This window comes from Sinocyclocheilus grahami, unplaced genomic scaffold, assembly GCF_001515645.1.
Source record: "Sinocyclocheilus grahami isolate Dianchi unplaced genomic scaffold, SAMN03320097.WGS_v1.1 scaffold137.1, whole genome shotgun sequence".
Lineage (NCBI taxonomy): Eukaryota > Metazoa > Chordata > Actinopteri > Cypriniformes > Cyprinidae > Sinocyclocheilus > Sinocyclocheilus grahami.
Genome location: NW_015505316.1, coordinates 751354 through 768407, shown reverse-complemented (window position 1 = coordinate 768407; position 17054 = coordinate 751354). Strand labels below are relative to the sequence as shown.

At 37.6% G+C, this 17054-nt stretch overlaps 1 protein-coding gene across 2 annotated transcripts in view; it reads right to left on the bottom strand.

The window, feature by feature from the left end:
* Window positions 1–796: 796 nt before the first annotated feature.
* arhgef19 (Rho guanine nucleotide exchange factor (GEF) 19) overlaps window positions 797–17054 on the bottom strand; it is a 19674-nt gene continuing 3416 nt past the window's right edge. The window contains exons 2-16 of one of the 2 annotated variants that reach the window (XM_016280103.1): window positions 7777–8431; window positions 6886–7410; window positions 6610–6742; window positions 6438–6517; window positions 6116–6354; window positions 5829–5989; window positions 5579–5731; window positions 5334–5463; window positions 5090–5164; window positions 4927–5016; window positions 4356–4519; window positions 3205–3363; window positions 2962–3035; window positions 1245–1349; window positions 797–1131 (exon numbers count right to left, since the gene is read on the bottom strand). In XM_016280103.1, coding sequence (XP_016135589.1) covers window positions 974–1131; window positions 1245–1349; window positions 2962–3035; window positions 3205–3363; window positions 4356–4519; window positions 4927–5016; window positions 5090–5164; window positions 5334–5463; window positions 5579–5731; window positions 5829–5989; window positions 6116–6354; window positions 6438–6517; window positions 6610–6742; window positions 6886–7410; window positions 7777–8410 — 2880 coding nt within the window. In that variant the 5' untranslated portion in view covers window positions 8411–8431 and the 3' untranslated portion in view covers window positions 797–973. Of the gene's footprint in view, window positions 1132–1244; window positions 1350–2961; window positions 3042–3204; window positions 3364–4355; window positions 4520–4926; window positions 5017–5089; window positions 5165–5333; window positions 5464–5578; window positions 5732–5828; window positions 5990–6115; window positions 6355–6437; window positions 6518–6609; window positions 6743–6885; window positions 7411–7776; window positions 8432–17054 lie in introns of both variants that reach the window. The other variant, XM_016280102.1, reaches the window with a different exon arrangement.

Genomic DNA, 17054 nt, shown 5'->3' with positions numbered 1-17054 from the left:
GTACTATTTAGTAAATGATTATCTACAGAAGACTAGTGGCATAAACTAATATTTATGTTGCAACATCACTCAAAAAATCTAAAATTTGGTTCCAATTTTTCACTAGTAAAAGCGAGCGATTATCTTTACTGTGTGACTGTTCAGTGAACCTGCTAACAACAGCACACTTTATTTAACCAAGTCAGAGAGAAGTCCTTATACACTTTTAGAGTGAAATGGCTGCTATACCACCTAAAACGAACCCATTTAAATTGGATCTTGTTATTTTGCTAAACATTTTAACAGCTGACATATCCAGATTTCATCCACCCACATGGTGAGCCTGGGACAACTGTATTTTGAGTAGTGTTCGTCTATGGACTGTCAGAAAGCGCAGCACGCTACATGCAGTAACAACACATGCATTTCTTTGCAAGCGAGCCATAGAAAGTAACCAAGGTAATATCGCTTGAAGAGCTAGGGATACTTAAAACCTGAAGTGCAAAACTCTTAATTGATTAAGGAGGACTAGTAGCATCAAATAAGGATTGAATCAATAATTAAATTAAAAAGATATGTAAAACTAATAATTTAAAAAAAACAATTTGTCAAGTTGAATTTATACAATAACTTTTTTAACATTTAGTTTTAACATTTAAAACTTTTTAAAAAATGCATCATATTATTTTATCTTAATATTCAACCATGATTTTAAAAATTAATTAAATATTTTAAATACATTTGTAAAACTTTGCAAAGTGATTTATTAAATTTTTTATTTTCAAATTAATAAATGAATTTTTTTTTTTATGTGGCACTTTTTGTCCTCCATAGATTCAATGCATAGTTTAGATTTTTACAGCATACCATAATAAAGCTAAAATGTTAGCCATGGAATATTCACACAGATTTGCAGTGATGTACAAATTTACTGTGGATTGTTAAAGTAGATGCAAGAAGCTTTAAGTGAAACAATGTCCGATACTTCAAGGTCTCAGAGAGTCTCTCCCTCTAATTTTTGTGAGACACATTTAATGCGAATGTTTTCACGGAGATTTCGCAAACGAGCACTGCGGCTTGTGATCTCCTCCACGTAAGTTTTGGGGAACCAGCCCCGCTCTCCATCCGACAACCGGATCCCCTCTACCCACCCTGTGAATTGAAAACATAAAACGTAATTTATCTCTTCTTTGCAGGTCTCCAGCTTCTCTTCTTCAAAGGGAAAAATGGAGTGTAGCCAGAGGAAGGGAAATTATTTTCCTTACCATCACTTGTAATTGTTACAGCTTGAAGGATGTCTGCCTTCTCCAGCGTTAACTCATCATGCTCCTGAGACTGGTAGCTCTTGATGCACTGGACTTGAGATAGATCTATACACACAAATGCAGACATTAAGTTTAAATATTTTGGTCACACTTTATTTTAAGGTTCAATTCTCGCCATTAACAAACAATTAAAAAATTTTTGCCTCAAACTCCTTTTTGACTTTCCTTTTGGCTGCTTATTAATAGTTAGCAGTGGCGGCTCGTTGGGGGAGGCACAGCTTCCCCAAAAGTTTGAGGTGAAAATGGGAGGATGACGATTTAAAGTTAATAAAATTCACAATTAATTTCAGTTCATGTCTCAGAATGTGTATTTTTTGTTTGTAATTTCACAGCTGTAATACCATAACATGTTAATGAAGTTGGAAAGCGCCGCTTTTCTATCGCGAATGTGCCGAATCTGCTGATGTAATTACAACCGCTAATGATAGAGAAGGGTAGGGGGAGGCCGAGGGAGAGCTGAGCTCTCGTGCCTCCGTTATAAAAAAAATTAGCCAATCACCATCGAGTGTTCACTTTCAACGCTGAGGAGTGTTGAGAAAATAAACCTTGCATTGGAGGCTAGCCTCCCTTCTTGTATATAAACCAATCATCATAGAGACGTAAATTACGTGATAATAGTTTGAACGTCTTCCGCTGCGCTGATAATGTACCAAGTACTTATGATGAGTAGCGATATTGAATATTTGATCGCCAACAGATTTACCAAGCTGTCATTTAAACAGTATATATACAAATAAAAAAAACACGCCTAAGCTGGATATAGGCTACAGCAGTCGGCTTAATTAAATAGCACAACAGGCAGCTCTCTTTTAACACAGCCTTTTAAGAAGGGATGGATGTTTGCTTCAAGTGATAGGCCAGGTAAGTGAAGTTATATTATCTTGCTGCATGTGTGTTGTTTTCTTTACGTTTTCTGACTAAAAGCAACCAAAAAGCCATTTTACAGTGGTTAAGCAAATAATAATAATAATAATAATTGGCAGGGATCCCAAACCAATAAAATTAGTGTGCCGCCTCTATTTTAAAACCCGCGAGCCGCCACTGATAGTTAGTAATAGTTGTTAAGTTTAGGTATTGGATAGGATTAGGGATGTAGAATATGGTCATGAAGAATATTTGCTTTATAAGTACTAATTACTTATAACAGCCAATATGTTAATAATAGGCATGCCAATAAACAACTAGTTAATAGTGAGAATTGGTAAAAAATAAAAATGTTTTTGTTCAACAGAAGAAATATGGCCGTACAGGTTTGGAAAGACATGATAGTGAGTAAATGATGAGACAATTTCCATTTTTGGGTGAACTATTCCTTTTAGAGTTTTATTTGAGGTACTTAGTTCACAAGTAAACAGGATATTCTTGAGCAGAACTGTATAATCCACTTTGTTTTCAATGTTATGTCAGTGAAATAACTGATGACTTTGTATACTAGGCAGAACAGTCCAAACTGCTTATTTTAACATTGCCAAACTTTTGACTTTCATCATAAAGTATCTGGACTATCTGGTACACACTGCAGCTTAACTTAGCGATTATCCACCTAATGCTACCAGCCACAATTCACTTTCTACATACCATTTAAATAAGAGTTTTAAGTTTGAAATGCAGTTAAATCTGAAATGCATGACAAGAGTGAGACAAAGAAGTTACACACCATCATTCTCATTGGTCTGCTCAATAGCTGTCTTTGGATTGGAGGGAAACATGGCTGTTATCCACCTCTGTTTGCTGCTCCTACATATAAAACAAAATGTTCTTGACTTCGTTTTAAACTTAGTTTTATGCATCCTGTGAGGACATATTTCCTGGTGTGGCTCATTTCTAGGAACACTCAGATCTATTTGTCAGTGACAGGATTTTGGATGTTAATATTTGAGAATGATGTGAATGTACTCACTCTGTGGGTGACTTGAGCAGAATCTGGTGTTTTAGCTGTTGGCGCTCACATAACTGCAGATAGAAGATGAAGCCTGAGATTCCCTGAAGTTTCTGGCTTAGATCTTTCACCTTGAGGTCCTCAATCTTTGCATGTACAAACACCATGAACTTCCACGTGCTGTGACAGGGTAGAGAGGGGACAGATTTTGTAGCAGAGAAATATCATTTAAAGGGGTCATAGGATGCCCATTTTCCACAAGTTGATATGATTCTTTAGGGTCTTAATGAAAAGTCTATAACATAGTTTGGTTAAAATTTCTCAATGGTAGTGTAAAAAAACACCTTTTTTACCCTGTCCTTTCAGATCAAGCCGTTTTTGTAGCATTTTCCTTTAAATTTTAATGAGCTCTGCTGACCCTGCCCCTCTCTTCCGAGCTGCTCTCAGAGAGACTGTTTACTTTAGCCGCATTCATCGTGAAACTTGCTAATTAGCACATTATTAGGAAAGGCGATTTGCAAAGATTCATTACAAAACATTATACTCACTTCTTCTGTAGATGAGGCTGGATCATGAGTGATTCGCGCGAACATAGACGCATTTATGTAGATCGGGGGCACATTCCCTTCAGAAACAAATAATCCACTGCGAGTTCAGCGGCTCAGATGTCGGGAGTAAATGACGACTGCTATGTTCATTATTACATCCAACAACAGAACACCTCAATCGCTTAGGAGTCATTCTTGTCTACAACTGCTCCGGCGAAACAATGGCGGACTGATGACAGCTCACTCAGGGCGGGTCTAAGGTAAGACACCAGCCCAGTCTGTGCTGAAACGCTACTGTCAATCAAACTGTCGTGGGAGGGGCCATAGGATGCCTGTCACACAGACAGGCATCTGAGATCGGCTCGATTTGAGAAAGGGGAAAACATTTAACGAGGTGAAAAAAACCACTGGGTGGATTTTTATCATTATAGGGTGGTTGTGTACACACACTGCCAACACACATTTAAGTTCAAACAACTTGTAAAAGTGCATGTAGCATCCTATGACCCCTTTAAACAAGGCTTTCAGCAGGTTTGCTTCAGGATCCAGATACTACATTGGACATTAAAGGACACATTTGTTAGTTTTCTCATTTTATTTGTCTCTCTTTCCCATTAGACTTACTCCTTCCTTCGGGACAGCAGAAGACAGTCATTAAACAGGTGAAGGTACACAGGCCGAGTGGTAAGTTTAAACTTGGACCCAGAAATACTCAAGTTCTGTGTGTCCACTTCTAGCAGTTCACCATGTTTGACCAACCAACGAGACTGAGAGATGAGAGGAAAAATCTAAAATAAAAGAAAACAAACACATAAACTGACAATCCAGTAATATGAAAACATGTTCATGTACTTATTCAAACTGATTTTTGAATGCAACTTCCAAAAGCAATTATTTATTTGGATACTTGATAACTATTGTAAGTTTAATTTAATTAAATTTAGTTATGTGATATTTATTGTGTGACATTTAGACCCTCAAAATGCACCTTTTTCAGTTACTAACTGTTTATGGAAAGAACTAAGTAGTCAAAAAAAAATCACTTATTGGTCACGTCATACTTTGCGAATGGCACAAAATGAGCCAGGGCTGCCACTGGCACCTCAACAAAAAAATTAAGATTGGTTCATGATGCCCTTGCATGATATACAATACATATCTAATTAAACATTAGAATGAATGCTAAATGTTAGACCTTGCCCTCAAAGTGAATTTTCTTGTTTAGATGAATTAGTTCTTCCATCCTCTTCATGGACTGCACACTGGAGTTACATTCCTTTATTATCTAGTGAAACAGACCAGATTTAGTTATCATTTTCATATACTCCAAAAACATGGTCCTCTCTTACTTTACTCACCTTTTTGAGCTCATTAAGTGCTTTGGTGGCAGTGTCCTCATCTCGTGATCCAGGCGTTGTTCTCTTTAGGATATTCTATAATGAACACAGTTCATTACCACAATACAGTTTAATTGATGAACTTTGTAAGCCTTGTTCTAAAGCTTGATAATAGTTTTAAACTTTTAAGATAGCTTTGCAAAATATAAAAGATGGAGACTGTGCCCTCTATCACCATCACATTTGGATGTGCATGATGGAATACCTCAACTAGCATTTTGAGGCGTGTGATCCTTTGAAAAGGAAGGATAAGGAATGATGTAAGAGGCAGTCTCTGGCATATTGGGTCCTCTTCCAGGCGGGCAAGGATTCCAGGGAAACGGGGATTCTCTTGCCTAAGAAAACACCACAAAGCAAATGAATAAAGCTCTTTAACAGCAATAATGCAATATGCAATATACACATTGTTGTGCTTGTTAGATAACAGTTTTACAGTAAAAGACTGCTTACAATAGACGCTGATAGGTCTGTTCCTGATAGGCTTGATTGGTGACGTAAGGCAGATACACCCTCCGCAGTGCAGGACAGTGGTCAAGGACAATGTCACACACATCAAAACGCAGAATGTCTCCTTCTAACCTGTGCTCCAAATCTTGAAGAAATCTGTGGACATGAGGAGAATTGAAACAGGGATAGTTTGCATATCTGAAGAAGTATTACTCTTTCAAAAATATCAAAATTGTAGTTATTCTTTATTCACCTCTCACTGACTTCTTTCACATCAGGCAGTTTGGAGAAGAGCCATTGCCTCTCCTGTGTCCCAAGACACTCACACAGCTCAGGAGACATCATGAAATGGTCAACTGCAATAGACAAGCTGCGTATGTATGAGGCCTCCGATGTCACCAACTCAAACTTGGCCTAAAATGAGAAAACAAGTCAAGATAAAATTAATTGTTTCTTTCTCAGCAAAATGTGCTGGTTGATAAAAAACTAAACTAAACTAAACAAAAACAAACAATCAGACTTTCAGAATGTTGGAATCACCTCCTGCAGTTTACGCTCTTCATTGCTGAAGTTGTCAAGTTGTCCACTGGACCGAACATCAGGAATATCTTGCCAAAGGGAAAAGGCGGAGCCTCGAGATGAGCGGAATGAACTGGATGGAGACAGGTTGCAAGAGGACACGGAGTCTCCTCTTTCCTCATCGGGTCCTGGCTCCGCTCCCTGCTGCCTTTGTATCTCTCTGTTAATAGCAACGTCACTGTATTCCTGATACAAGATCACTGAGAGAGAGGAAGAGAAATCTGGTAAATAATACTATATATATGTATATATCAAATTCCAGATTTATTGTTTTTGGACTTACAGTTTGGCAAGAAGCGTGACAGGCGTTTAGAGCTACTGGGAGGACTATCTCCATCCTCATCAATGGAAACCTTTCTCATACTGTGAAAAAACGGTAGAAATGTTAAATGTTAAAACACAACGTGTTATATTCTACTCACTGCTTTTGATCTTTAGCTGAGTTTTAGAGCCACCTTTGCTTAGTACTTCTCCTTTGCTGTGGCAGATTACAGTCAGCAGAGGGCAGAGGTGGTGCAGACCCCACCGGACTATGTGGTGCACTGTCACTTGATCCCCCTGAGAAGCGATGTCTGGAGCTGGGTTTGTCTACAAACAGACAAGGGAGGGAGAAGGTATACAAAAGCAATAAAGCTGAAAATATAGCACTGAAGTGTGATAATGACATCACAGCAAAAGACTTTCACAATAAAGTCTTTCATTGGGCTAATCAGTCCTGATGAGTCACTTACAGTCTGAGCTGAGGTTTCCAGACAGGTGGCGGTCCCGGGAGGCCACACGAGCAGAAAGAGACTTGCCTAGCTTAAGGGTAAAAGAGTTTTTCCTCTGGGAGAGTTGTAGACGAGAGATGAGCTCAGAGGCAGAGAAGCGCCGGTGCTCGTTGTCTGCTGAGCGAGAACGGGACAGAGGCAGCGAGGTCCCACTGTTAAGGGCAGGGCCTTCCAGAGTCCCGCAGTCCTCCAGGCCCAACCTCTGCCTCCCTCCATCATTTACACCCCCCTCCAATCTGGCACCCTCCTGAAGGGGATCTAAGAAATGTTTCGGAGGCGTCGGTAAGGTAAGAAGAGAAAGGTCCTCATCTACCCCTGGGAGAGAGCTGGAACTATTGGATGTGGGTATGGTAGAACCCACCATTCCAAGGCCTCCTTCTACGAATGATTCGAAGGATGTTGGAAGCAGGTAATCACACTCCACGCCTGGGCTGCTGAGAGACCCATCATTCATAGTGTCTGGAGAGTAAACCCTCATCTTACGCCCTATTAACGACAAGGCATATTGAGTGGAATCATCCACTTGTACATTTATCTCTAGTTTTAACAGACACAATCACTTAAGCACAGTAGGTCCCAGCCTTGTTGCTGGAGACCTGTCAGCAGCAAAGATTTTGGACATCTCCCTTATCATATAAACATGTTTCAATTCATCAACCTTTTAGTAGAGACTCCCACATCCAAAATGTGTACTGTATTTAGGAGCCTCCAGATACCAGCAGAATCATCTATCAGAAAGCTCTTGCACAGTTTCGAGAGGTGAAAGTAACCCTGCACTATAACAAACTATTTGTTGTTTAAAGCAGGAATGTAGGAACAACGTGTCAAGACTTAAATGAGAGAGGCACTTACTTATGGACTTCTCCTTTATGGATCCCAAAGATGTGCGTCTTTGAGGGCGAAATGGGTCCGAACTCTGGAACTCTAATGGGGAAGAAGGGGAGCTCTGCTGCTGAGGCTCCAAAGAGTTCCTGTTCTCAGGTACATATGTAGAGGACAGAGGCAGAAACAAGTCTCGAGAACTGAGTCCCCTAACTCCTGGTTCAGGTTTTTCATAAACTGTTTCAGGTAAGGCAGTAATGGGTGTCCACGTCTGATTGTGAACCCCTTCCACATTATTGCTATCCTGGGTCAAATAATTGTCCAGTGTTGTGTCTGTACTCCCATTCTTGGCAAAATCAGATGGACTGTGTCCATTGCATCTGACAGGCTTGGAGCAAAGAGAGGAACTACAGTTTTCCGGTGTGCATGATTGGAAATCATTACCGCTTGGTTGTTGAAGGTCAATGAAGGCCAACGTCTCTTGCTGACACACGGCAATGTGTTGATGCTGTTGCAGGAGAGGCCTACCTTCCCGAGAGTCGCTCAGAGCCTGGGTCTCAACTGAGCCTGGGAACCACATGTCAGAGCTCTCGCCTCTGCAATGGAACGCTTGGAGGTGAGGCTGGAAATCAAGGAGAGGAGAGAATCCATAGCCGGGGACCATGGCTCAGGAAGCACATGGGTACTGCAAAGAAATTGGGAAACAAACATAGGAAGAATTTTTTTTTATTATAACTCATGTACCCACATAACTATTGTCTTGACAGATGCTGCATCTCCAAACTTGAGCATAGTGGATTAGATCCCTCTGGCCAATGCTTTTGTTGTGCCAGCACAGATTTATGCACAGTAAAACTTGGCTCATCTCTGCAGTTCTTAGTGGATTTGGTGTTCCACTGGGTAAAGTTAAGTCTCTCTGAACAGGCTCTGCTCTTCCCCCCGTGTCAGACTTGGCTCAGTCGCTGCCGCTGCATCTTCCTGTTCTAATTAAAGAGCGCAGCATGCAGCCCTCATCCTCTATACTTATCTACATCATTTACAGCTGAATCCCTTCCTCAAAACTGCTTCTGTAGTGCAGCTTCTGCATGAAGATGTCAAGGCAGTCACATGAGGACACTTCAGTCTCTCCAACTATGATAATGGGCAAGTGTCTAGTCTTGCTTGCAGCTTATACCTGAGATGGAATGCTTCATGAAAAAGACCCTGACTGAGAAGGTCATCTTGGAAGAGTTTTTTCTTCGTACATATTTCCAATGTTTCCAAACAGCTCTCTATTTACCCAAACAAATCTGGGTCATGGGAGAAGCAACGCTTATTAGTATTCAGTGTCTTGCCCTAAGGGACAGGCAAGCCTGAGATAGCTTGAGCTATGACATTTCCTGGGCTATTAAAGCAATGAAGGCTCAGCAAACGGTCAGTGCTGATAACCCACATCTGCCTTATTCACTGACCCATGAAATAAAGAGAGATGTTTTCTAAACTTGGAAATGAAATCCACCCAAAGATGCTACTTGGGTTGCCCCTGGGTGCCTTAGACTCTACCTTACATGCAATTTATGTGTCAACATGTCATCAACCAAAAAATATAATGTAAAACTGAATAAATCATTGTTTAATGTGATAGTTTTGAAACAATCTATTGTTAATCTTCGAAACCCTCAAACAATATCTGTAGAACATCTTTTTTTCTTTTTTTTTTGAGAGGACACAAAAGAACCTGAGTCTCCCCCATCTTAATTTCTCTTTTAAGCTGAATGTACACGCAGCTAAATCCAACTGCACGATTCAACATGATCCACAAGCAGACATACTCACAAAAACACAATCTGACCCTCTGTACTGATAAAACCTATACCCACATCTGTACAACAAACACACTGCACAAATGGTTACCTGTTCCCTACTCTAAACAAAGGTCTCTTTATTTCTCCAGATAGAGAATGCTGTTAGGTGCACAGGATGTGTGAGATTTAAGGAACGAATCTGGATTCTTTACATGCATACAGAAATAAAAATCAGTTGGTCAGTTGGTATTCTTTGTTGAACGTCTTCGTAATCTGTAATCAGAATATAATTACTTTATTTATTTCTCTGAAATGACTTTTCTTTTCTGCTCATGTAATGGATAATGTAAGCCAATAGCCAAAGAGCTATTAAGGCAATGCTTTAACAAACTCACATTTGCCCTACGGTATTTCTCGCTAAAATATCCCATGTCACTTAGAAATATGTCAAATCATGCAAGCAAAACTTGGGAACCATTGTAAAATATAACTGTAAAACCCTTTACTGTGCTACACAAATTAAATGTACTGTACAAATAGCAGGAGTAATTTTGTGAATGCTGTGCGTAGCTAATACTATAAAACAAATTCAATAATACACTATATTACAGCCCATTACAATACAGCTATTCCATACATTCAGATTGATGTCTTACCCATTTGACAATTTTTAGTAAAATCCACCATGTAATTTTCCATGTTCTCAACATGTTATTTCCTTATGTTTTGGTCTTTGTTGTATACATTCTCCCTGTAATTTTGGAGGGTTCCTCTAAGTCAGGGCGTCAACAAAGTAAATGAATAGAAAACTGCCATCTTCTTCACTGTAGCTACAGTATATGATTAAAGAAAACAATGCTGCAAAAGCACATGGAAGCTGATAGCAACCACATGAATCCATAAATATGTACATATTCATCAATGTCAACAATAACAATGAGGACAAATATTTTGTATTTGAAATAAAGCTAAATATTTTTTTTCATAGCGTATCTGTCTCTAAGTCACATTAAGTCCTCTTGTAAAATACATTTTTATAAATAACTATACACAATGTCACAATGAAAACACCGAAAAGACCACAAATAACATTTCCCCTCTTAATTTCTAGAATGTTTTGCTTGTTTGAGCACAGGGTTTAACAGTGTGGTGTCATAGGCTTATGTTTGTATGTTATATTGCTCTGAAGCAGGCTGACACCGCTGGTGTAATTGGCCTGTGACAGAGAGATCCAGGGTGCATCATGGCACCTGCCTTTCACACTCAAACACCTCAGCTCATTTTCAGCTGCTGCAACTTGACAGCAATATGAACAAAACAAAAAAGAGATAGACATGATTAGTCAAATATTAAAGGGATAGCTCACTGAAGAATATTGTGAATTTACTTATTACTTCATCAAAATGTCATCAAAATTCAGGTTTTGATCATTTTGGTCAACAGTTTGGATGTTCCAAACCTAAATGTTTTGTTGATGAATTGTTGTTTTGAAAAGTACTGTGTAACAGTTATTCAAAAAGTCTCTATTTATGTTCCATGGAAAAAGAACAGAATACAGATTTAGTACAATATGACTAAATAATGACAGAATTTTCACTTTCAACTGAACTGTATCATTAATAGTTTCCCGGCATGATGTGGCCTTAAAATATACAGCACTTTTATTGTAAAAGATTAATACTTAACTTTTAAAGCTGCTAGACAGACTGTGGACCTAATTTTAAGCAACTCTGTTTGCTGCCCCAAGACTGTCTAATTTGACTGTTAATTTTTCTTTAAATAATATAATGAATTACTTTATAATGGACACCTAATTTGTGAAAGTATTTTTCTAGAATTTTTTTAAATTATTATCTCATTGTAGAGATTATATATATATATATAGAGAGAGAGAGAGAGAGAAAGAGAGAATCATTTAAATTCTGATGGGGTGAGTGAGGACATCTTGAGGTGATGAACACTTCTTTGTTTGTGTTTGGTGTGGGGCCTGATCCCTCAAAGTGCCCGAGGCCTTCCTCCACCTTCTCCATCAAGACAGACACCGAAATCCCTTTTCACGTTCACAAAGCATTGACAATGCCCTCAACCCTCTCAACTCCAACCCAACAGAGAGAGAAGCTCATAGGTGTAACAATGCCCAGTTTAAGGTATTACTCTAACAAGCTGAGCTTCTTTAGACCACCTTGAACCCCACAGTCTCTTCTTAAAGAAAAATGTTACCACTTCTTTAGGACATCTGTGCACTCACCTTCTTTCAACATTAACACCTCCCATACTAGACACACCCAGTCAAATAAAGGAGCGTTATGCACACAAGCACTAGTGCTGAGTGTGGAAACAAAGAACTATTATTACATTGATTTAGTTCTGATTGAATAATGCATCTGTAGGATATTTAAGCAGGTACCACACTGCTTCACATTAAAGTCATAGCATAGGTTTTGTTAGGCACTTGCTTAGTCCAAAATATATTAGCACTTTCAAATCTCTTTTAAGGTTTAATTATAGACACTTATGCTTTTTATCGCAAGCATTACTTGTTAATGCTCATTTAATAAAAAACAATTTGCCTTTACATTAATTTACTGATCTGCAAATCAACAAATAAACCAAAAAGCAACAAGGAAAAAAGGGGAAAAAAGTCTTCTAAGAAAGAAAATAAAAGCAAATTTCATTAATAAAAGTGCTTAAAATCAAATTGACCCAAACTAATGCATGTTATTTGTGTTATTGTGAGTGATTCCTTAGTGCATGTTATTCCAAAGACAAAATAGTTTGTCGTCGAAACATAATAACCCTTCTTCTGAAAATATTTTGCTTGACCATCGACGTTAGTTTTCAGGCATTGTTTTAGCTAACTCACATTCAGTCTGTCTCCATTCTGATGTGTAACGCCTACTTTTGGAGATCCAATCAATTCCCAGTGGATAAAATCAAGTCCCGCCCTACAGTTCACACTTGGAAATACATCAGATTATGAAAGTAAAATGGGTTGCAAACATCTTTGTCAGGTCACGGTATCATGATTTACAACTAAAATTGACATATGAGACTCACTAGCCCTGCTGATGTTTGCAAGATTTATACAGCTCAATCTGTTCTTTAATGTGCTGTTAAATTAGTCACATTTCAAAGATGACCTACTTTCACAATTCCATTCACGTCACACTCATTCACACTCAACTTCCTGTTTTCTTTCACTCACTGCTCGGGAGGTGAACTGAGCCAGGCGAACGCTCCCCCTCCCTCTGCTTTATTATATGGACAGGTAAAGACTAGTCACTCAGAGCAGCTTGTTTTGAAATGTGATCGCTACACTGCTTACACTTTGAGAATGACCATCCATGCAGCAGACTGAAATCAGTGTTTGTGACATTTTAATATGCAGATATAACAATTTTAATCCAAAAGTGGTGCAGTATGAATAGTCTAAAGTTTTTTTTAGTTATTAAAATGCCAAAAATAATACTAAAAATAAAATATAGTTAATGCATGAATATTACACAGAATAAATAATGTAAAATGAAGGTTCATTTAATTTACTAAAAACAAAAACAGTGTGCTATACTAAATTTTATTTAAATATATGTTTTAAACTTTAAAAAAATAATTGGAAATCACCACATAATACCTGCATTGCTGGTATTTCTTAAGCTTTTCTCTTACAGACTGTATTCAGGTCAATCCACGTAATAAAACACACAAATTGTTTTATTCACATTAGGTCCAAGCCAGCCTGAAAAAGCCTGGAGGCTGCGTAGCTAAACAGGTGTGCGCAGAGCAGAGCCAAAGAAAAGCCTTTTACACATACCTGTAGGGCTTGGCTTTTTCAGGATCACTTTTCATAGACAAACACAAACATGTGCCCCGCGCAAAAAAACAAAACTCATTTACTCCTGCACTGACACACAATTGTACAAGAATAAAATACACAAAAATATGTCAAATATATCCGCACCTCCTGTCATTAAGAATTTATTAGCTTTTTATAAAAAAAAAAAACAATGTTCCTGTTTTTAAACCATAAAAAGTTCCTTCAAATGACAAATAAAAAGTGCTAGTGCCTTCCAACACATTACAACAATCATAACCGGTTTCTTTTATAGTATAGTCTTGAAATCAAATGGCCTTTTGTAAAAGCAAAATGAGGACACAATAAAAATGGTTAACCATTAAGCCTTTTGTGAGCCGAAGAAAAGCAAGTTCATTATCATGGTCGACCCCCACTCCCAATAAAGATCTCTGACACTTTCCACATTCCCCAAATAACTGCGCTTCTGTCGTTCTACTTAAATTGCCCAGTAAGCTGTACCCGAGTACAAACAAAGAGTCTGGTCTGTCTGAGCTCACGCAACAAGAACAGGCCTTATTTGTGTGTCTGCATCCTATCTGTGCTGACCATTGGGGGAGGCACTAATAGCGTGCAGTCACACAAACAAGGTCTGTTCTTATTGCTCCCCAAACCTCTTCCGTCACCATCTATTCATTCTGCAGGTGAGCCCTGCTGTTTTTTTTAGCCCTTCCAAGCCCTTTAAGGCCAGTCAGACTAACAGAGTTGAGTGAAGGGGCTTTAGACACCCATTCCACCCCGAGTGGCCCTGAATTTAGCAAGCTAAACGAGGGTAAGTGAGGAGAGAACGTTTTTGCACGCGAAGAGCGAGGACGGAATATTATTGGGTGTGGCATGGCGTCCTTTTCCCCAGACTGCAACTCTGGTACATGTAGGTGCAGATACAGAATCAGCCTGCCCGGTTGCCTCCAACTGACAGGTGATGGGGCAGGTGCCTCGTACGCAGGACAGACCATGGGAGGAGTTAGAGAGCACTTTATGGGATAAAATGAACTGCAAAGTCTCAGAAATGGCATACAATACAAACGATACAAATACTATTTCTGACATGACAGTGACAAAAAGTACCGTGGTTGTACCATAATGATTGAATACCATGGAAACCATGGAACTGAATGATTACCATATTTATATAACATGGCATGGGGGTAAATGGCGTAAAAGAACGATAAAGTAAAAATGTCTCTAAAAATGTCTTGTGGTGTAACCATTAAAACAATAGTAAATTTATGACCAAGTAAAAAGCATATTTTGGTTACACCTTGAACACACAAGTGTATCTTAATTATTATTTAAAAATATATACATATATAAAGAATCACTTTTTTTTATTTATTTTGTATTTAAATATCATTTGTAATTAGTGGTGCCGGTGTTTTGCTTTGGTGGACAAATAAATGAATGAATAACTAAATCAATTAATAATAAATATAAATAAATTATAACTATACATTTACAAAATATTTCTAAGAAATACTATCATTACATGTATAACTTTTTAACATACATTATATTTATTTATTTAGTTTTATTTACAAAACATTCTAGGAAATACTACCAAAAAATGTACAACATTGTAACATACATTTTATATCTATACATTTTACATATAAATACACACACAAATATATATGTTTATTTATAGTGTATGTATATATACACTATATATATATATATATATATATATATATATATATATATATATATATATATATATATATATATATATATATATATATTTATACTGTATATATTTCTTACTATACTAGTTTAAATGTTTTTAAATCTATACCAATATGCTACTGATTTCTTTTCCAAAGAGGGCTTAGAAAGTCTCCTGACAGCTTCAGAAAATGTGAATAATTCTGTCCAAATGCTTCCAAATCATGCATTATATATATATATATATACTGTATATATACACATACACACAAAATACTAAGAAATACTACCATTTTACTTTCATAATCGAATCAGAAATCTAATTAAAGAAATAAATAATTTGCCTTTTTCCTTTGATATAATACCCACTTATATCACCCTGACATTTATGTACTTCATGTCCTAAAAAATATCTAGATGAATTTTAATTCAGAAATTACAAACATGCTTATCATAGTTGTGTACTCATTGCAATGTATTTCTGAATCAATTAATTAATCTGACACAAAAATTACATCTTATCATTGACCTTAAAGAGTAAAAAAACAGTGTATTTTCCTTGTACACATGCCAGTTCAGTTGTATTGTTACCAAACATCCCGTGCCATCTATTGCTCCCTCCAGTCTGTTCTTATCTCTATCAGCATATATGAGCAATCCAGAGCTGCTGAGAACTATGAGAATGCAATGAGTCATACAAACACACATAGACTGGCACAGCCGAGCTGGAGGAGCGGCAAGCCGCAGGTTACGATAGACATTCCAAGGGCACTGTCTCTCTAATCTTCATACCTGCCAACATATTAACTAAAGCAAAGCACCATCAAACCACACTCTGTGGGATCCATCCATGCTCAAACACACATCCTAAAAGCTCCCCTCTTACAAATTCACTGTCTTCATGGGTCTTTAATCAGTGGAGATGAAGGAAGCAAAAATCACCTGATCTCACTCCATTCAAAAACAACCCATATTTGAGGGACATAATCACTCTAATGCTAAAAGGATATCTCTTACACATACAATGGTGTTATGAAGCAAATGCAGACAATGGTTTCTGAGGCTATGCAGGAAGTGAATGAATAAGGCAGGGAGATTTTATTATGACATGATACTTTTTTGTTTACCCCACATCCTCATGTCTCGCGTAAAAAAGATCTCTTAGTTTCCAGGCAAATGACCTAAACTTGGACGTTATGAAGCCAGTTTAAGCTGTAAGGTCTCTGCTTTTTAATAATTTCGTCTGGGCAGCCGGGATAATTGCTATTCCCGCATAGCAGTGAAGAGAACATAAAGCCTTCCATCAGACAGGTTCTCGGTCATAAAGAGGACGTTGCACCCTCCCACTCAGAAAGAAAAGAAAACACTCTCCAAAACACATGCTCCACACATGGCATGAAACAATCAGTCTATGACTTTATAAGAAAACAGACAGCTAAGTTACAGACACATTAATAGACACACAAAATGATGACGCAACAGCACTCTGAATTATGACTTCAACAGAAGGGCATATTGTCCAGATTTATGACACCTGAGTAAATAATCAAGCAAGTAGTCAGACCTATTGATTTTACTGGAAGAACTGCCATGTTATTTTCATAACTTCCCATTAGTGTTGCTATTGTTAACTAAAAATACATAAGGAAAACACTATATTAAATTATATTAAAATTAATATTAAACCCTATCAATATGAACTCAAACATTTCTTATCAAACTTTTCCAAGAGCAATTTATCTGGACTTTGCGATCCACAATTATTTTTTATAGCTTTTTACACTTTTACTGCACATCAACAATGATCGCATTTGTGTCTTTTTTTTTTCTCCTAAGAAATCTATCTGGGACAAAGTTAATATGTAAATGACACATTAACTGGAACTTAATTAGGTTTTATGAGCTCTTAACATAACATCAAAGCATATGCCTTCATTCCTATGTCAAACACAATTTATTTTGCACAATTCACTACATATATATATATATATATATATATATATATATATATA